Raw genomic sequence first — 21929 nt, forward strand, 5'->3', positions numbered from 1 at the left:
CACAATCATAGTGAGCAGAAATGGCTGCAGCATGAACCTTTATTGAGGAGAAAGACAAACCCTTGTCCAATAGCTCAATAAGATATTGAAGAGCAACACGTAAATCAGGTTTGGAGACATCAAGGTCCTTTCCCTTGCTCCAAATAAAAAAAAAAATCACCTCCATGTATCCGCGTAAACTTTCCTGGTACTAGGCGTCCTGGCCTCCAAAATAACATCCAAAACTTGTTGTGGAAGCAGAGACCTTCCAGAGTCTAAAACAAAATATGCCAGGCTGTTAGATGTAGAGACTGAATCTTGACATTGAGGAAGTGACTGTCCTCTTGTGACAAAAGGTGCGGAATCAAAGGCAGAGGCCATGGAGGTTCTCGTACTAAACTCCTCAGTAGTGGGCACCAGTGTTGTCGAGGCCAATTCGGTGCTATCAAAATCATGGTTGGCTTGTCTTGTCTGACCTTTAAAAGTACCTTGGGAAGAAGAGGCAGAGGTGGAAAGGCATATACATGCAGATTGTTCCAACTGTATGATAGAGCGTCCACCTTCCAAACTGTGTGATGAAACATTTTTGTGCAAAACTTTGGCAACTGGTAATTTAGCGGAGAAACGAACAGATCTATGTCTGGAGTTCCCCATAACACTGTTAACTGTTGAAATACATGAGGATCCAATTTCCACTCGTGAGGATCCACTATTGGTCTGCTCAATACATCTGCTAAGGAGTTCTGTGCTCCTGGTAGAAACCTTGCCTGAAGATTGAGGTGTAGATTGAGAGCAGTTTCCCACAGAATCATCGCTTGCCTGCAAAGAGGGTAAGAATGGGTTCCGGCCTGCTTGTTGATGTACCACATGACAGTAGTGTTGTCTGTTTGAATCAACACCTGCCCTGGGTGAAGTAAACTTTGAAAGCCATCAATGCAAACTGGACTGCTAACATTTCCTTCAAGTTGATATGCAAGTGTTGGAGTTTGACAGGCCACGTGTTTTGCACCCATTTTCCATTGAGGTGTGCTCCCCAAGCCTTGTCCGAGGCATCTGTCGTTAGAATCTGACTCGCCTCTGGCCGGGTCACAGAGAGTCCCTTGTTTAGGTGACATTCCTGAGCCCACCACAAAAACTCCTTCTGAATGCAAGGTATTATCTTAATGACAGTGTCTAGATCTTGGCAGTGCTGTGTCCACACATTTTTGAGATACCATCGAAGCTTCCTCATATGCAATTTGGCATTGGGAAACACCAAAGTACAAGATGCCATGAACCCCAAGGCTTGAAGGACTGTCTTTGCAGTCAGCCTGGACCGTTGAGACATTTGCCGGAAATAGAGAGAATCTTTGTTTGTCCGGGGTCAAAAGGCCATCTGGGAAGCTGTATTCAGTCTCACACCCAGAAAGCACATGTCCTGAGAGGGTACTAGACTGGACTTTGTTTCGTTCACAGAATACCCTAGGCATCTTAACACTGCCATCACATACTGTAGATGATGAAGAAGTTCGTCCTTTTCTTGTGCAATAAACAGGCAGTCGTCCAAATAAGGATAAATCTGTAGTCCTCTTAGTCTGAAAAATGCTATCACTGGAGCCAGAACCTTTGTGAACACTCTGGGCGCAGTAGATAAGCCAAAGGGCAATGCAGAGAACGCAGGTACCTCCTGCAACTGGGCCTGATAGGAACATGAAGGTAAGCCTCTTTGAGATCCAGAGTAACCATCCAGTGATCTTTTCCCAACAGAGGTAAAAGTTGTTGTAAAGTCAGCATCTTGAACTTTGGAATGTCCAGGTAAGTGTTGAGGATAGATAAATCCAAAATTGGTGTCCACGTGTTCCCTTTCTTTGGAACTAGAAACAGGCGGGAATAAAATCCTAGGCCCACTTCTGACAGAGGAACCGGCTGTATAGCTCCTTTTTGAAGAAGAAAGAAATTTGTCTGTGAGCCTCTATCCTTTGCCGAGGAGGGACGTCTGGCATGCCTTTGAAAGGAGGCATGGTGTGGAAATAGAACTTGTGACCTCGGTTTACAATGTCCAATACCCATTTGTCCTGGGTGACTAAATGCCAATTTTGCTTGAAAAGAGTCAACTTTCCTCCCAAAGGAGCTGCCCGGCAAGAAGAGTCTGGCAGTTGAAAATGCAGGTCATTGGGCCTGTTTACAAAAGGACTGGCCCCTGCCCTCACCAGCAGATTGAGCCGGCGAACTCCATTGTCTCGGCCTGAAGGTACTCTGAGCTCTGCCCCTACCAAGCCTAGATCTACCCCTAGACTGAGAATCAGAAGTAGGGTACGTCCACCCCTTAGTAGGCCAATTTCTACTAAACTTTGGAGGTTGTACCTGCAAAAAATCTTTAACAGTCTGCATAGACTTAGCCTTGTCTTCCATTTTCTTTAAGACTGACTCCACAGGAGGACCAAACAAAACTTCAGACTGTAAAGGGGCATCCAGTATTCTAGACTTAACATGCTCAGACAAATTCTGATCCTTAGGCTAGGCGTGCCTACGAATGACTGAACTAGAGGCAGCCACCCTAGAAGAAGCCTGTAAAGCATCAAAACCACATTGCAAAGAGTGCTTACCCACCTGTTCAGAAACATGCAGTAAATCCAGCAATTCTTTTCACTGTATGCGCTCTGCCAAAGCATCCACTTTAGATCTTAGCTGAGAAAGGAGGAAATTCTGATACTTCAACCTATGAAACTGGCAGTTCAAAGCTCTCATTGCCAAAGTAGAAGAGGCATACACCTTCTAACCCCATCCATCCAAAGCTCTAGCTTCCTTATCCAGAGGAACCGGATTCTTAACAACAGAGGCTCTAACACCCTTAGGCCCCTGACTAACAATTTCTGGGTCCGCCCTAGGACTCTTATACAGATATTTATGAGCCTGAGGCACCCTGTAATACCCATCCGGTCTGTGGTAAAAACAAGAACTCCCTAAGCCTCTTCCGTGAATCAGAGTAATCCTGGTCCTCCCACTTAAAATGCTCCCACATGGAATACAGAGGTACTGAAAATGAAAAATCCTCTGGAGGAGAAGCAGAAGGAGAGGAATCCTCTGCATCAGAATCAGAATAAGGAGGGAAATCTAGAATGTCTTCAGCAGAAGACTCTGAATCATCTGAGGCCTGCTCCAAACTTTCCAACTCTGGCTCCATCCTGGGCCTCCTATCAGGAGGGGGAATAGAACCTCTAATTAAAGTAATCAAATCCTCTGCCATTTTAAACATGTGTTTTTTTTGGCACAGACCCTGAAGAACCAGAACTGACACCAGAGGAAGGCAAAACAGACCTGCCCTCAGAAGGAGCCTTAGAAACAGTAGCAGAAGGCCTAACCACCTTAGGCATAGAAGGGAGAATAGTAACCTGAGAGGCCCCTTCAGCCTGACCTGCCTCCTGAGAGGCCACATCTTGAAAAATCAAAGTTTCCCCCTGGAACTCAACAGCGTCCAAAACGGACGAATCATCCTGCTTAGGCTTTAAAAATTTGTCTTTGCGCTTCCTTGTAGAAGCAGGCGTCGGAACATCCGACGGCATATTATAATTACACCTCGTGCCAAAGACTAACCTAGCGCAATCTAACCTCCTTTTTATAGTGCGCTTATTAAACCTAGCACAAAACCGACACCCTACTACGTCGTGCTGCGGTCCCAAACAAGGAATACAAAGCGAGTGGTAATCCCTATGTGGTATCTGTTTCCCAGAAGAAATACAATTAATCACTTTTTCTGACATCCGGTAAATAACTGAGGCAAGAAAAAACAAAAATATTCCCCAACGGGGTACTTAGCCCAACTTGGTATCGGTCTGAAACTCCGAAAACGAAAAATTTCAGAACGCCGAACGGCACTTGCAACGCAGCTTCTGCATCGGACCATGCGGCAAAAAAGACTGAGGATATGACGTCGATCATGCGCCTTTATACCCTGATGCTCTGATGTCAGATCTAGGCGCCCATGACCGACGTCAGCCTAATACTTTGGTATTCGGGCCGACCGAGGACAGCGGACTACCCATAAGTAAGGACTGCAGCAATGTGAGATGAAGAACATCGTTACTTAAAAGTACTGTAACTACTCTGAAGTAACGGGAATGCATATATAATACTGCATTTACCAAGGGAACACCAAGTCAAAAGTACTGCACCAATGGAGAAATAAAGAGGTGCACAGCACTTTACTAAGAAGTACGGAAAGCAAATCTAACGTTCTGAAGAGTAAGGGGAATCAAAACTAATGTAACGACTACAAAGCAAGGAAATCTGTGGCACCATAACAGACATAATTAAATGTGGATTAGGAACATACGAAATGTACTGTGCTGGAACTACTAAAAAAACAGCCCTTACAGTTCTCATCATTGCAGTGAGGGTCAAATGAGGGTGGGGAGCACCATTTAGACAGCCATTAGGTATGACTCAATACATTTCCCTGCTACAGTACTGTGCCAAGATGAGACTGGGAGCTAAAAAACTACAGTGCTGAGACCACCACCAAACCTACAGAGCAGTTCATACTAAACAGCAGACAGAAATATTGCACAGCACTGTCTCAAACGAGAAGTAGCAGCTAACAAGCCTAAAGTGCAAAAGAATAATGAGCATTAAGCTAGAAAACAGCAGTAGAACATTATCGTACAACACTCTTACCTCCATATCGCAAGGAAGTAACAAACCAGTGTTATTATCGACCAAGAAGTATGAAATACCTACTCTACAACCACTTCTAAGGTGCCATAACAGAAGGCAAGGGGGGCAATAAATAAATAGTGCTTTAATTACACCCATCCATAACCCCCTTTTTCTTTTTTTTTTTTTTAATAAACTCATGGGGTTGGGGTGTTACTCCAACAGTGAAAATAAATTACAAAGGTTTAGAGTAAGAAATAACAACTACGTATCTAACAGTGCTGTAATTACTAAGAAAAAAGGGATCATATCTCAGTGTAAGTGCTGAGCAATGGGGATGCAGGACAGTACTCATGCAGCAATGTCTTGAATGGTGGGGTAGCAATTAAAAACAATAAGAAAAAAGGAAATTTTATGCTGTAATACAGCAGAAGCATGGCAGATTACACTGCTGAGTATTGTTTTAGTATGTGTGCTGCAATCTACTTCTAAAGATGAATCATGACAACTTATTAATGCGCGCGCGCGCACACACACACACACACACACACACACACACACACACACACACGTCCTCCAAAGCTAACATAACAAAATGTTTACTATAAGATGGCACTTACCAATAGGCACTGCAGAGTCATAGACAATCAAGCCAACTTTTGACCACTTCCCCAGAGGATCAAGGTTCACACTTCGGTTGATAAGAGCCTAAAGGGAATATAAACATATCAAACTGACTATGACTCACTCAAAATAATCATAAAAAACACAGCGTCAGAAGAAAAAGAGGAAAAAAACTACAAAAGGTATGGGACTGCATCCCTAAAGACAAATGCATTTCTCACCATTACAAATATGAGCACATATGCTCCCTCCAAACATATAGGTTCATAGATACTAGGCTATCAGCCCAAGGGCCTAAAGTAAGCCTAGCCAACACGATTCCCTGGCTTATGCCACCCAAGAAAGTTAATTTCCTGAGCCCCTGTCGAGCAGAGCCACAGAAGTGATCCCCAGGGTGTATTTCCTATTTCCCATTCACTCATCAAGATTTTTCTTGAAGAGTGCTAATGAGGAACTTTGCTCAACACCGATAGATAGCTTGTTCCAGAGTATAGGAAGTCTCTGGGACAGGACTCTATCCCTCCAGCATGTCCTGTTTATTGTGGTGACAAGGTTTTGGACCCTAGAGCGTGTAGCTCAGAGGGATTGGGTTTTCTTTAGGTGTAGCATGGCCAACAGCTCTGGATTTAACATAGCTTTATACGTTAGGCAGAGATCTCCTCGGAGTAGGCAATATGCTACAGAGTAAACCTGGAGTTTTTAGAGATGGTCAGTGTAGGGCATCTGTTTGAGGCCAGTAATCCTCTTTGTGAGGTACTTCTGTGTCCTTTCCAACTGCTGCAGATGTCTTGTGAGGTACATTCCGAAAGGGGCGTTGTACTCTATAATGGGTCTAATGAGTGCCGAGTAGAGGGGAACAATGACCTCTTTTTTCCTGTATGAGAACCCATTTGTGATGAGGTGTGCCACACAGAAGGATTTCCCGACTACTGTGGTGATGTGATTATCAAAGGATAGACTACTGTCCACCTGGGTCCCAAATTATCACACATTCAACATTAAGTAGACTGCCGTTTATGTGGTAGTTCATGGGTACAGAGTTTTTACCAAAGGGGATGACAATGCACTTTTTGGCATGGAGCTTGAGGTCATGCCTCTGACACCAGGCATCTGTCTCAGTGAGGCCCTTCTGTAGGATGTCCACATCATTTGGGGACTCAACTATGGCTCCTAGTTTGCAGTCATCTGCGAATTACGTTAGCCAGAGGCCTTCTGTGTTAGCCTGTACTTCAGAGAAGTAGATACCATAACAGTAGAGGTCCCAGGACTGAACCCTGTGGTACTCCACTTGTCACTGGTTTGAAGTCAGATTTGGAGTCTGCAACTTTTACAGTGTGGGTTCTGTCAGTGAGCCAGTTGGCAACCCATCTTGTGACGTAGGGATTTATACCCAGTTTAGTGAGTTTAGCTATAATTCCAGAATGGAGGATGGTGTTGAAAGCCTTGGCGAGGTCAAGATAGGCTGTGTGAACCACCTTACCCTCGCTTACGGCTTTGGTGACTGCCTCAAAGAAGTCAATCAAGTTCAGAAGGCATGATCTGCCTTTCACAAACCCGAACTGGGTGGGGTCCAGAGTTTGGAGGTTACTAATGTCTTTGTTTATGAGTTTCATGATGATACGTTCCATGGCCTTGCAGATCAGGCTAATAGGGCAATAGTTCCCAGGATCAGTGGTGGCTCCCACTTTGTGGAGTGGGATAACTGTTGCTGTATGCCATTCAGTGGGCAAAAAGCCCTATGACTATGATTGAACATGATGCTTAGGTGGGGAGCCAGTTCATTCTGAAGTTCATGTAAAATGCAGCCTGGGATATTTTCTGGTCCCATGGATGCTGTGTTTTTGGTTTTAGAAAGTGCAGCTTTTACTTGCATAGATGTGATTACAAGGACTCTGCATTCTTCCTGTATAGATATGGGCCCTTTAGGGGGTGAGAGGGGGGTAAAGTAAGCACTGAACCTATCTGCCAGGATGTTGGCAATATCAGTTGGTTCTGTAATTTTCATGCCGTTGTGCTGCAACTCAGAGCAGATCTGGGTGCTGCCATTGAGATTCTTGACATAGCTATAGAATGCTTTGGGGTTGCCCTTAGAATCTGTGGTGATTTTGTTTTCGTAGCTAGCTTTGCAGGATCTTGTAAGGGATCTCAGCTTCTTACGGAGGCTGACCAGGGAGCTCCTCCACTCATGGGATTTTACTCCCTTTTGCAAAAGTTTCTTCCTTCTGTTGTAGAGTTTGTATATGTCAAATACTGTGTAAAAATATAGTTGTCTGGCCACACTCATCAAAACAGTAGATTTCAGGGCATAAAGATTGCTGTTTAGTGTCATTCATAAAGTACAGCTATGTACACGTACCATAAATGTAGATGTTCGAGTGTATTCACTGTTGCAGTCATCACATTTGGGTTAAATGCTTGCAGTAGCCGTCAGTCAGTCTGACTATCAAAGTCTTCGATCCTGCGTCAGTTGCTGTCTCATCTTCCATGACGTCAGGTCGTCAGGGGTATAAAGCATGCAGCCAATGCCATTACATCAGTTTTTCATATATATATATATATATATATATATATATATATATATATATATATATATATATATCTATATACACACACACACACACACACACACACACACACACACACACACACACACACACACACACACACACACAAGGGAGATATAGCCAAAAGAAGTTAGGGGGCTGGAGGGAGGGTAACCAGGACTGCAACAGTGAATACACTCAAACATCTACATTTATGGTAAGTGTACACAACTGTATTATGTTCTTCGTGTTTCACTGTTGCAGTCATCACATTTGGATAGATTCCCAAAGCTAAGGATGGGAGGAGGAATGGCAGTGGCAAAACCAGCTCTGGATTTAGAGAAAATTGGAAAATGGTAATGCTTGGTGAAACTATGCACAGAACTCCAGGTAGCAGTTTCTAGGATGTCCCTGGTAGAGACACCTCTGAGGAAGACTGTAGTGGTAGATGCAGACCTGGTAGAATGTGGTCTTATCCCCTGTGGGATAGGTTTTCCATGGTGCTTAAGCAGAAATTAATGCAATGGCCTATCCATTTAGAAATGGTTTGTTTTGAAATGGCCTTCCCCTCTGCCCCTGCAGCAAATGCCACCAGCAGATGTTCAGATTTCCTGTTTAGTCCTGTCCAAGTAATATCCAAGTTGTCTGTGCATGTCTAAGGAGTGCAGTATATGTTCCCCTTTGTTCTGTGGATTAGAAAAGAAGGTTGGCAAATGAATGGACTGATTAAGAGCCATACTACCTTGGGCATGAAGGAGGGATTGGTCCTGAAGGACACCCTGTCTGCATGGAAGATGATCAAAAGCTTCACTGCCATAAGGGCCTGTAATTCAGACACCCTTCTTGCTCAAGTGATGGCTAAAAGGAAGGCTGTTCCAAGAAAGGAATTTCAACTCTGCACTTGCAGCTGTCTCAAAAGGAGGCAGAGTGAGTTTTTCCCCATACAAAGTTAAGGTCTCAGGCTGGAGGTGGGGCTCTCCTAAGTGGTCTTAAGTTTTTGGCCCCTCTGAGAAACTGCTTGAGCAGTGGATGAGAGAACAGGGGTGGTTCTGTGTTGTCATGAGCTGACATGGCTGAGGCATGAATTTTGATGGAGGAAAAGGAAATGCCCTTGTGAAGCATCTCAGTTAAGTATTGAAGAATCGGAGGTAAATTGGGAACTGCTGTGCCCATCCCCTGAGCTTGGTTCCAGGAACAGAATCTTTTCCAATTTTCAGCATAAGATTTTCTAGTACTAGGCCTCCTTGCCTCCAGAATGACATCCATCACTTGCGTACTGAGGGGATGGTAATGGAGAGATCAGGTAATTAGCCAGGCTGCCAAGTTCATGGTTTGAAGCTGAGGGTGCAGAATCTGGCCCTCCTGCTGGGATAGCAGGGTAGGGGTCTGGGGCAGGTGCCATAGAGCCAACAGTGACACACTGCGCAAAAGGGGGTACACCAGTGTTGGCGTGGCCAGTCTGGTGCAATCAGTATTGTCCTTGGTTTGTCCTGTTTGATCTTTAGTAGCACCTTGGACAGGAAAGGCAGAGGAGGAAAGGCATAAACTGACAGATTTTTCCAGATGAAGGACAGGGCATCCAATTTCCAAGCTTGTTTGTGGGAAGTCCTTGTGCAGAATTTGTCAAATTGGTAGTTCTGGGGGAGGCAAACAGGACTATATCTGGGCTCCCCCATTTGTTTATCAACATGTTGAATGTCTTTGGTTCCAGTTTCCATTCGTGCGGGTCCATGAGATCTCTGCTTAGTTCGTCTGCCAGTGTATTTAGCTTTCCTGGCAGGAATTGAGCCTGTAAGTGCACTTGGTAGCTCAAGGCTGTGTCCCACAGAACCATGGCTAGTCTGCAGAGAGGGTATGAGTGGGTTCCCCCCTGCTTGTTTGTGTACCACATAACAGTGGTGTTGTCAGTCTTTCCCATTAATTGTCCTGGAAGAATATGGTCCTTGAAGGCTGTCAGAGCATTCTGTACAGCTAACATTTCTTTTTGATTGATATGTAGGTGCATTTGACTTGGGTTCCATTTGCCCTGAATGCACTTCCCTGCCAAGTGAGCCCCCCATGCACAGTCTCATGCGTCTGTAGTTAGGGTTTGGGCGGCAGGGGGTAGAGTGAATGGCAGTTCCCTGTTTTGGTGGCAGGCCTCTGCCCACCAAAGGAACTTAACTGTAGGCAAGGTATGATAGGAATCATTGCTTCTAGAACATGAAAATGTTGACACCATAGGCTTTTTAGATACCATTGCAGTTTCTTCATATGCAGTCTTGCATATGGAATTAGGAGAATGCAGGAGGCCATGAACCCCAAGGCTTGCAGTATTTGTCTTACAGATAGCAGGGTCTATGTGGCCATTAGTTTGAAGTAAGCTGTCAAATGAACTTGTTTCTCTGGCGTGAGGAAAGCCATCTGGGAAGTTGTGTTCAAGCTTGCTCCATGGAATACAACTTGTTGGCAGGTTTCAAGATGTGATTTCTTTTCGTTTATGGTGTACCCCAGAGAAATTAGCACCTTTTGTACAAACGCCAGATGATTCAAAAGTATGTCCTGGCTTTCTGCCTGAATTAGACAATCGTCCAGGTAAGGGTATATTTGAATATTTCTTTGCCTGCAAAATGCAATCACTGGAGCTAGGCACTTTGTGAATACCATGGGGCCCAGTACATAAGCCAAAGGGCAGTGCAGACAACTGATAGCGCATGTAGCCTGCTTTTAATCATAGGCATCTTCTGCAAGATTCCCTGATTGGGATGTGCAGGTAGGCTTCATTTAAATCCAGTGTTGCCAACCAGACATCCTTGCCTAGCACAGGAAGCAACTGGTGAAGAGTTAGCATCTTGAATTTTGGGATCACCAAAAAGAGTTTAGGATAGAGAGATCCAGGATAGGAAGCCAGGGGTTGTCTTTTTCTGGGCACCAGGAAAAGTCTTGAGTAGAAAACTTGTCCCCTTTCCTCTTCTGGGACAGTTTGAATAGCCTTTATACTTAAGAGAGAGATAACTTGCTTTTGAGCCTCTGTTCACTGATTTGGGGGTAGATCTGGCCAACAGTTTGGGGTTGTTAAAGTGTGGAAGTGGAATCTGTATCCTTGGGAAACTATATTTAAAACCCATTTGTCCTGGGTAATGAGTTCCCAGTTTTTTGCCTGCAGAGCAATCTTTTCCCCTAAAGGAGCAGTCAGTTGAAGAAGGGCTTGGAATTTTTTAAATTAAATCATTGAGATAGTTTACCATAAGGGGGAGTCTTACTACTCCCTGCTTTGGAAGTGGGAGCCTCCCATTGCTCAGTCCTGTGCGTATCTTGGGACTGAAGCCTGGGTGTTCTGCTGGTTCTGGGTTTGGACTGAGAAGGCCTGGAATAGGCAGGAAAGAACCAATTCTTAGAGGGCCAATGCCTACTAAATCTTGGAGGCTGTACTTGCAGGAAATCTTTAACAGTTTGCATTGGTTTAGCTTTTTCCTCCATCTTTTTGAGTACTACTTCTGCTTTGTTGCCAAACAGGCGGTCCTAGTTTAAGGGTGCATCCAGCAATTTAGCTTAATATGATCTGGCAAAGACTGCTCCTTAAGCCAAGCATGCTTTCTAAGTACAGAACCAGTGACAGCAGCCCTGCAAGATGCCTCTAGTGAATCAAAACCACATTGCAAAGTATGCTTTCCAACTTGTTCAGCAGAATGCATTACATCCTGTAAAACCTTATTTTCAGCACAGTCAGGAATCAACATCATTTTCGTTTAAGCAATCCAATAATATGCTGCTGATACTTTAACATATGAAACTGGCAGTTTAAGGCCCTAATGGCCAAGGTTGCAGAAGTGTATACCTTCTTACCCCACCTACCTATGAACCTATGAACCTACCTATGAATCTATCCAGTGCCCTGAAATCTCTATCAGAGGGGGTAGGATTTTTGGCAGTAGTAGCCTTCATGCCCTTGGGTCCCTGTGAAATGGTCTCAAGATCCGCAGTAGAATTTTTAAAGAGGAACTTGTGAGTGTCAGGAACCCTGTAATATCTATCTGGTTTTCTGGGAGCAAGAGGTAAGGAGTCTGGGGCCAAGCTAGATTCCGAAAAGGCATCATCAACAATGTCCAGTACAGGGGGATAGCTGTGTTGAGGTAGGAGTAAGAAATCCCTAAGCCTCTTTTTAGAATCAGAGTAATCCTGGCTTTCCCAGCAAAAATGCTCCCTAAGAGTACGCAAGATTTCACCAAAAGAGAGATCCTCTGGAGGGGAAGCAGAGAGAATAGAGTCCTCTGCATCAGAATCCTCATAGGTAGATATGGGTAAATCCTGGTCATCAGAGGAAACAGAAATTTCAGAATCCTGATCTGAAGAATCATAAGCAACTTCAGTCCTAGGTCTCTTAGAGGGGGAAGGTTGGCTTCCCCTGATTAAAGTAATAAGGTCTTCAACCATTCTTATCATTTGTTTTTTAGGCATAGAGGCCTGACCATGCGGTCTGGGCGTCGGTTTTCTAGGCATGGATCGAGTTTTAGGCCTTGAAGAAGAAGATGGCGTTGGTTTAATATGCAAGTCAGTAGCCCTGAATACACTCTCAGAAGCTGGTGCCTGCACAGTGGCTCCGGACCCATCCAAGGTAAAGACATCCACAGGTTCCACAGTTGGAAGCATCTCACGGCATACTGGACTCCGAATGGGTCTCAGTAGAGGCCTGCGAATCTAAAGTAGCGGGTATCAGGGGCTGCGAAAATGCCTCACCAAGTACCGGCGAACTGGCAACTAGCTTAGGAGAAGCGTTGTCGGCAGCTTTGGACCTAGGCGGCCTGTCTGTGTCTTTATCTTTGCTTTTTTCCAGAATGTCGGTAGTCGGGTGGCTTACCAAAGCCATATCTGGGTAATTGAACAGAGTACCAAAATATTTAGAAGCATAAATATACCGACGATGAATAGTTCGTTGTTTAAATAAGGCACAAAACCAACAGTGAGGTATGGTCAGAGCCTAGGCAAGGAATACAGTACGAATGAAAATCTTTATGAGGTATTTGCTTTCCACAAGAAATATAATTATTGACTTTTACTGTCATCAGTTTAGAGCAAGAAAAAGTTTCCCCAATGGGGTACATAGCTTTAGTAGAAGACTTCAGTTCTGAAACTTGAAAACTAAAATTTCAGGAGTCGGACGACCGGCACTTGCGAACTGCTTCTGCTTCGGGCACCGCATGGCAAGAAAGACTGATGTAATGCCGTCCGTTGTATGCTTTATACCCCTGACATCATGGAAGATGAGACAGCAACCGACGCAGGACCCAAGACTTTGACAATCAGGCCGACTTGAGGTCTACTGCAAGTAGATAACCCAAATGTGATGACTGCAACAGTGAAACACGAAGAAAGTACAGTTTTGTACCTACTATAAATGTAGATGTCCGATAGGAATGCATCTGCAGTCCTTACAAATGGGTTGTCCTGTCATCAGGCAGCCCTTCGGTCGGCCAGATTCCAAAGTCTGGGTCTGGCTTCGGCTGGTGTCGCACTTCACCCGACGTCATAGATGCAGTTCTTCGGGTATAAAGGCATCAGCCGACGCCATTTTCCTCAGTGTTTCTTGCCCCAGATGCCAGGTGCCCTCTTGGAAGGCTAAATTTGGATAAATGCCAATGATTCCAAATAGTAGAGAGCAAACACAAAAAATAAGCATGCATGTACATATATACAAACAAATACACCATAATAGATTCCCCCAGCTAGCTATAAGATGGGCAAATACCCTAGGAGCACCACAGAGGGGAAGGGTGGGTAATCCTGACTGCAGATGCATTCCTATCGGACATCTACATTTATGGTAGGTACAAAACTGTACTATGTCCTTCAAGGATGCATCTGCAGTCCTTACAAATGGGTAGAATACCATAGCCAAACTGGGGGAGGTGGAAAAATAAAGTTATGGTGTAGTTAGGATCCCTTGCAAAACAGTAGTGGCAAAACCTGCTCGGGATCTAGAGTATAAAGGTAAATTATAATGCTTGGCAAATGTATGCACGGAGCTCCAAGTAGCAGACTCTAAAATGTCCTTGGTAGCCACTCCTCGTAAGAAGGCTGTGGTAGTGGCTGTAGCCCTTGTAGAGTGAGGCCTGATGTTCTCTGGAGTTTTCTTTCCATGGTAGGAGTAACAAAATCTAATGCAATTTCCTATCCACTTGGAGATTGTTTGTTTCGAAATTGCTTTTCCTTCCCTTCCTGTTGCATATGCTACCAGTAGCTGGTCAGTTTTTCTATTGCCCTTGGTCCTGTCCAGGTAGTAGCGTAATTGTCTATGTACATCCAAGGTATGCAGCAGTCTTTCTTCCCTGTTCTGTGGGTTGGGGAAGAATGTAGGTAGGTGGATAGCCTGATTCAAAGAAACTCTGGAGACCACCTTAGGCATAAAGGAAGGATTTGTTCTCATGGACACTCTATCTTGATGGAAGATCAGGAAGGGTTGTACTGCCATTAATTCCTGAAGTTCAGATACCCTTCTTGCTGAAGTGATTGCCAGCAGGAAGGCAGTCTTCCATGATAAGTATTGTAATTCTGCTGTTGCTGCTGGTTCGAAAGGAGGAAGTGTCAATTTTTCTAGCACAAAGTTCAAGTCCCATGCTGGTAATGGTGGCTTCCTAGGAGGCTTTACATTTTGAATTCCTCTCAGGAACTGTCTGAGCAGAGGATGTGAGAAGATAGGAGGATCCAAGTCGTATTCTGCTGAAATAGCTGATGCATGAATCTTGATGGAGGAATAGGACAGGCCTGTGTGGAAGAGCTCTGCCAAGTATTCCAGGATGTTGGCTATGTTTACCAGTGACACATCTTCTCCTTTTGCAGTACTCCAAATGAGATATCTTTTCCATTTTGCTGAAAAACTTTTTCTTGTTGAGGGTCTGCGAGCCTCAAGGATAATGTCTTTAACCCTTTGGGATAAATTAGGGTTAATTGGTCCTATGCAATGTTCCAGGCAGTCAGCTGCAGAGTTTTCAGGTTTGGATGCAGATTGTTGTAGTTGTTCTGTGTTAACAGCAAGGGAACCAGGGGTAGTGGCCATATTTGTTCCCGAGACATGCTCCTCAGTAATGGGTACCAATGTTGCCTTGGCCAGTCTGGAGCTATCAGGATGATCCTTGGACGGTCCTCTTTGATCTTCAATAGCACCTTGTGCATCAAAGGAAGCGGTGGGAATGCATATGCTGTCAGGTTTTTCCAACTGAAGGATAGGGAGTCCACCTTCCAAGCAAGTGGGTGGTACGTCCTTGTGCAGAATTTCTTTAGCTGGTGATTGCGTGGGGATGCAAATAAGTCTATTTCTGGAAGCCCCATTTTCTTGTAATGGTTTTGAAGATGTCCGGATGCAGCATCCATTCGTGGGCATCCGTGGTAGTCCTGCTTAATATGTCTGCTAGAATGTTTTCTTTTCCTGGTACAAAAATTGCTTTTAACTGAATGTTGTAGCTCAGGGCCACATTCCAGAGGTCCAGTGCCATCCGGCAAAGAGGATACGAATGTGTGCCTCCCTGCTTGTTGATGTACCATATAACTGTGGTGTTGTCTGTCCTTATCATCAATAGACCTTGTTGGAGAAAAGGTCTGAATGCCTGAATTGCCAGTTTTACTGCCAGCATTTCCTTTAGATTTATGTGTAGGTGCAGCTGGTCTTGAGTCCATAAGCCTTGTATGCACTTGTCCAGCATGTGTGCCCCCCAACCGAGGTCTGAGGCGTCCATCGTGATGGTTTGGCTTGGTTGAGTACTGTGGAAGGGCAATCCTGTGTTTGATTGACAAGCCTGAGCCCACCATAGGAATTCTTGCTTCAGGCATGGAATAATTGGAATCTGGGTTTCTAAGCTGTGCTTGTGTTGAGACCATAAATTCCTTAGGTACCACTGTAGTTTTCTCATATGCAGTCTGGCATGAGGAACCAATATTATGCAGGATGCCATGAAGCCCAAGGTTTGCAGTACTTTTCTTGCTGTCAGATGGTTCTGCTTTGTTAATGCCAAGAAGTAGAGAGGTAGCTGCTCCTGTTTTTCTACTGTTAGGAATGCCATTTGCTTTGATGTGTCCAACTCTGCACCCAAAAAGGTTATTCTCTGGGATGGTATCAGTTTTGACTTTTTTATATTGACTGTGTATCCCAGGGCTTGTAGCAGGTAAATGACCCTTTGTAAGTCTTCTGCTAGCTTGTTTTTGTTGTCCGCTTGTATCAGGCAGTCGTCCAGGTAGGGGTAGATTTGGATTACCTGAAGCCTGCAATGAGCAATTACTGATGTCAGGCATTTCGTGAACACTCTGGGCGCAGTAGATAAGCCAAAGGGCAATGCTGAGAATTGATAATGCTCTGATCCTGCAAGAAATCTGAGGTATCTTCTGCAATTTGGTCATATGGGGACGTGCAGGTATGCCTCCTTGAGATCTAGAGTTACCAGCCAAGACTCCTTACCCAGCATGGGAAGAAGCTGCTGTAGAGTCAGCATTTTGAATTTCGGAACAATGAGGAATGTGTTTAAAGTGGACAGGTCGAGAATAGGTCTCCATTTGCTCTCTTTTCTTGGTACCAGGAAGAGTCTGGAGTAAAATCCTTTTCCTTGCTCCATAGATGGTACCTTTTCCACAGCTCTCATCTTTAATAATAGGGATATTTGTTTTAGAGCTCCTGCCTTTTGATTTGGAGGTAGGTTTGGCATTCCTCTCTTCCCTGGTAGAGCATGGAAGTGAAACCTGTAGCCTTGGTCTATTGTCTGTAAAATCCACTTGTCTCTTGTGATGTAATGCCAGTTTATTGAAAATAAGGCTAGCTTCCCGCCTAAAGGTGCTTCTAGTTGCTTCCTGGTAGGCGGTGCCAGAGCCAAGTCACTGTGATTGTCCTGTAGTTGTGGTGGTGGCTGTGTCCGTGGCTGTACTTCGCTGGTTGTTACTGTGCCACTGGCGTCCCCTGTAGGCACCCCTGGATTGGTTTCTGCCTCTTGAACGCCTATTCCTGCCCCTCTGAGCTCTGGATGAGTCTGGAAAGGACCAATTCTTGGAGGGCCAATTCCTGCTAAACCTTGGCGGTTGGACCTGTAAGAAATCTTTTAGTGTTTGGACAGATTTTGCCCTCTCTTCCATCTTCTTCAGCACCTGTTGTGCAGGAGAGCCAAACAAACTGATCTTATCCATAGGAGCATCTAATAGTTTGGACTTGACATGGTCTGGTAAGGCCTGCTCTTTTAACCATGCATGCCTTCTGATAACTGTGCCAGTCATGGCTGATCTAAAGGAAGCCTCCAGTGCATCATAGCCGCATTTTAAGGAATGGTTACTGACTTGCTGAATGTTATGTACCATTTCCTGAACAGATTTTTTGTCTAATGATTCACCAGAGGACAGTTTTTTGGTTAACTGGTCTAGCATAAATTCTTGATACTGGATCATGTGAAATTGACAGTTCAAGGCCCTAGCTGAAAGAGTAGCAGAAGTGTAAACTTTTACCCCATCTCTAAGGATCTGGATTCCCTTTCTGAGGGAGGGGTTCTTAGCAGAAGTAGCTGCTACAGCCTTGGGTCCTTGGGAGATAGTCTCGGATCTGCAAAAGGAGCCTTATACAAATGGTAATGTGTGTCCGGGACCCTGTAGTATCTATCAGGCTTAGCAGGGGCCGGAGGTAGAGAATCAGGAGCAGTACAAGCATCATTAAATGCATCATCTACAACAGAAAGAACTGGAGGAATGGCTAAAGGCCTATGTTGTGGTAAATGCAGAAAGGTTCTAAGCCTTTTTCTGGAGTCTGAAAAATCCTGGCCCTGTCACTGAAATTGTTCCCTCATAGCATGCAAGGTTTCCCCAAAGGAAAATTCCTCAGGCGGAGAGGCAGAAGGGATGGACTCTTCAGCATCAGAGTCTTCATAAGGGGAGAAAGGAGCCTCTGGAGGGTCGGAATCATCTGAATCATCAGAGGAATCATCTGTAGAAAGTGGCTGAGGGGGCTCTGCTCTAGGCCTCTTCTCTGGAGGTGGCTGAGAGGCCCTGTCTGGTTGAGGTTGGGATCCCCGGATTAAAGAAATGAGATCCTCTGCTAAACTAAGCATTTGAGAACTAGAGCTGGGCCTGTGAGTGGGGGTCTTAGCAGGCACAGTCTTAGTAGCTTTAGCTGCTTTAGCCCTGGCAAAGGCCTTAATGGACATGGCTGCAGGAGGCCTAGCAGCTCCACGTGCAGGGGTTGAAATATCCAAGGGAATAGTGTCATTTAATTCCTGAGAAACTGCAACAGCAGGTGGGTTTTCTGAAGCCGATTCCACCAGGTTGGAAGAGGCCTCGGTAGAAGGTAAGTTTTCAGCTGAAGGAAGAACCGCTTGCTCGGTTTCAGCTGAAACCGAGACACTCGCGGTTGGCTTAACCGGTTTCGCGGCCGCGGACCGCGAGTGTCAGGCCTTTTCCTTGCGCTTTTTAGACATTTGCATAGTCGGAGGATCCGACGGCATAATATAAGCAAAATCGGAGCCGAAAAACTCCTCAGCAAATTCAGACCGACGTCTAAGCGTCCGCCGGTTAAAAGAAGCACAGGCTAGACAAGCTGCTACGTCGTGGTCTGGGCCTAAACAAGGTAAGCAGTAAGAGTGGAAATCTTTATGAGGTATTTGTTTCCCACAAGTTAAACAGTTATTCACTTTTTCTGACATTGGCTGAGGCAAGAAAGAGTCCCCAACGGGGTACTTAGCTTTTTAGAAGTCTTCGTAAGTCGTATTCGGTAGTAGTAATCTCTGGTTCTGACCGACCGGCACTTGCGAACAGCTTCTGCTTCGGGCGCCACGCGGCAAGAAAGACTGGGGAAAATGGCGTCGGCTGATGCCTTTATACCCGAAGAACTGCATCTATGACGTCGGGTGAAGTGCGACACCAGCTGAGGCCAGACCCAGACTTTGGAATCCGGCCGACCGAGGGCTGCCTGATGACAGGACAACCCATTTGTAAGGACTGCAGATGCATCCTTGAAGGACATCATCTGAAATCAGCTGGAGGCAAACATTTGCCTACCCAGTCTGACCTCCAAAACTTTAGATGTCTCCTCCTTACACTGAGGAAGTCAGCATGATTCATGGTAGAAAAAAGGACAGCAGCCCACACAGCCTTTAATTAGTTTTCTGTGTTTACAAACCAGGTATTTACAACTTGTACCCCTGCAGCCTGGTTTATAGGGAAACCGTCCTCAGGTCATGTGAGGTCTTCCCTAAATATGGGAAAGAGCAGATGCCAAAAGTGGAGAAGCAGCCTTCAAAAAGATTCTGATGGTTCCTTTACTATAAGGCAGAGCTAGAAAGGTACCAAAGAAGTGGCTGGAAGCAGCACATATTGCAGCAATGATCTGTACCTCCCTGATTTACATTGCTGTGGCAACTGAGCTCACACAACTGTAATGGGCTCATCATAAGAATCACTATGGTGGTATCATTCAGTCATCCAAAATGACTGGGAGGGATACTAAGGCAGCACCCTGGCCACAGACCTAGGGTGGAGGAATACATATGAACTGTAAAACTCTAGGGCTAAATCCTTAACAGAAGGCCGCTTGTTTAAAATAAGTTTTTTGTTGCCCCGGTTCCATGATACAAATGGCACAGAGTTACTCTGTCTCCCTGACAAATGAGGTTGCATTACTCGGACACCCCTGGTTGTCTTTTCATCCTTGTTTAGAGGTTCAGGGTAAAAAACAAGACACATGGCTTGGTTTAAAGCTGGCTCTGAAACCATATCGGGTATAAAATTGGGAACTGGTCCTATGTGACATCTTGTTCCTGTGAAAGGGTGTGCAGGGTTCTTTACACATCAGGGCTTACAGTTTTGAGATCCTCCTTGACCAAAGCTACAGCTGCCAGAAAGAACATAATCCAGGATAATTTTACTGCAGATGTCCCAGCTGGTTCAAAGAGATACTGAACATGTTTTGTTATTACAAGACTGAAATTGCTGGGGGAGGGTGAAGTCAGAGGGGAATCCATGGGACATATGCTGTGATGGCCAACCCCTGCATTTCTAAAGAAACATATGCCAGGATTTTGTAAAATGAGGTAAACAAACAGAGCAATACATCTGGCTAGGATAGGGCTGCCTTAAGATAAATGCAAAGGTGTCCACCAAGAAAAAAAAATTTCTTCCCTTTGCCAATTAGGATTTCCTGTTGTTAGGCTTCCTAACTTCCTGCAATATTTAAAGCACTTTAAGAAGGAAGGAATTCCAGAATGGGATCAGCTGCATGATATCCAGGCTGCTACTCAAACTGATCAGGTTGGGATGCACTAGGGTTTTTTGCTCTGGGTCATGCATATGCAGGGTGCTGGAATAAGATGTCCCTCTATGCCAGCTTTACAAACTGGGAGATGGTGCTGTCTTGGTCAGAAAAGGGCTATTAGTTTTAGAGATGCTCTGTCTTATCTTGCCTTATGACCTTGGACAGAATAAGAAATTGCAGAAGGAATAAAGCAGCTGCTAGTACCATGGAACTGAAGACAGACTTCCCAGACCCCCTTATAAGCTTGCCTGTAGCAGAATTTCCTGAGCTGGTAGCAATGAAGAAACCTTTTCATTGGCTCCAGATAAGAACAGGGTCAGCCTTCTGACAAGAGTCAGGAAGCTTACATCTACAAATGTTGTCTGTGAGTCTTCCTCAACTGTCTTAAAAGTCAGTGGTAAATAGATTAGAGTTACTGTCAGTTAGTGACAACAGTAGAACAAGGCAGCTAAGAGCATTTTTCTAAATGGCATCAGCTTACTCAAACTTGTTTCAAATGTCTAGTACAACGGTACAGTTGCCTGTATATTTTTGAAATTATATTTCCTACATTTGTCTGCACATTTAATTTCTGAAGTTAGAATTGGGAAATCCGCCTCTACAAAAAGGCCAGTCACACACAACTGGAGTTCCTCAGGGATCAGTCCTTGGACCGCTCCTTTTTGGCATTTACTTCTCATAAATCAAGGCCAATGTCAGTGGTCTCTGGCTGACTAAATTTGAAGATGACTGCAAATTAGGAGTTGTCACTGAATCTCACACGGACACAAATGTTCTCCAGGAGGGGCTGACACAGACAAACTGGTGTGAGAGCCATGGACTAAAATTAAATGCTAAGAAATGCATAATAGTATCCTTTGGGAAGTCATCCATCCCTGGTAACTATCATACTGACAACACACCCCTTAGAGTTGACCTAGTAGTCAGGGACTTGGGGACATACATAGACAGTAATCTAGCCTTTGATCATCACGTGTGTACAGTGGTGAGGAAATCATTTTATGTTGCGAAAGTTATAAACAAAGGTATGGCATCTAAGTCAAAGGAAGTCATTGTTCCACTGTGTTTGGCATTCATCAGACCTGTCATTGAGTACAATGCCCCTTAGATATGTACCTAACCAGGCATATCCAACAACTGGAATGTCCACAGAGGTTCCTCACTAAAAGAATACAGGGCATAAGTAATATGTCCTATGCAGACTGCCTCAAGGCCCTACCCCTGTATTCTGCCTCCTACAAGCTTTTGAGGGGAGATCTATGCCTGGCATACAGGGGATTGCCAGATCCCACTCTAATGGACCTCTTGCATAAACACAAAACAAACGGCACCAGAATTACCCATTCTAAAGACTTAAACCATGCCTGTGATATAAACAGAACCTGCTGGAGAGAGAGTTATGTATCCCACAGATTACTCCGTCTAAGGAACAGGCTCCCCATCCATGTGAAGCAGAGTTCCTACCTAATCCAACTGAAGCTCAACTTGGACAACTGGATGGGAAACTGGAAATTCATCCCTGATTTGGCACCTACGTCTCTAATGGACACAGGTAACATGTAAATGGTTAATTTCCCAGGCCCATGCTTACATTTATCAAGGGTATTAGAACTTGTCACAGAGTTGGGATGCATGACTAGGCTTAAAAAGGCCCTTGTGGTTGTTAGCCTAGTAAAAACCTATGAACCTATAAGAAACTAACAATTATCCAATTATAAAAGCTTGGGTTGGTAGTTTTATTAATCTATATAAGAGTAATTACTCAGAACTAGTGAATTATAACTTCTGGCAACTGCTTTTCGAAGTCAGAGAGCTTGTCCATAGCTATCATGATATGAAGGGCTTGTGTGTCCTTCGTGTCCCAGGTTGATCTCACTGCTGGCAGCATGTCATCATACAAGCAG

At 44.7% G+C, this 21929-nt stretch overlaps 1 protein-coding gene across 1 annotated transcript in view; it reads right to left on the reverse strand.

The window, feature by feature from the left end:
* NOP2 (NOP2 nucleolar protein) overlaps positions 1 to 21929 on the reverse strand; it is a 776755-nt gene that overhangs the window by 358301 nt on the left and 396525 nt on the right. Inside the window, exon 10 of the mRNA XM_044079578.1 lies at positions 5232 to 5319. Coding sequence (XP_043935513.1) covers positions 5232 to 5319 — 88 coding nt within the window. The remainder of the gene's footprint in view (positions 1 to 5231; positions 5320 to 21929) is intronic.

The sequence above is a fragment of the Protopterus annectens genome, chromosome 8.part0, assembly GCF_019279795.1.
Source record: "Protopterus annectens isolate FY-2018-M chromosome 8.part0, PAN1.0, whole genome shotgun sequence".
Taxonomy (NCBI): Eukaryota; Metazoa; Chordata; order Ceratodontiformes; family Protopteridae; genus Protopterus; species Protopterus annectens.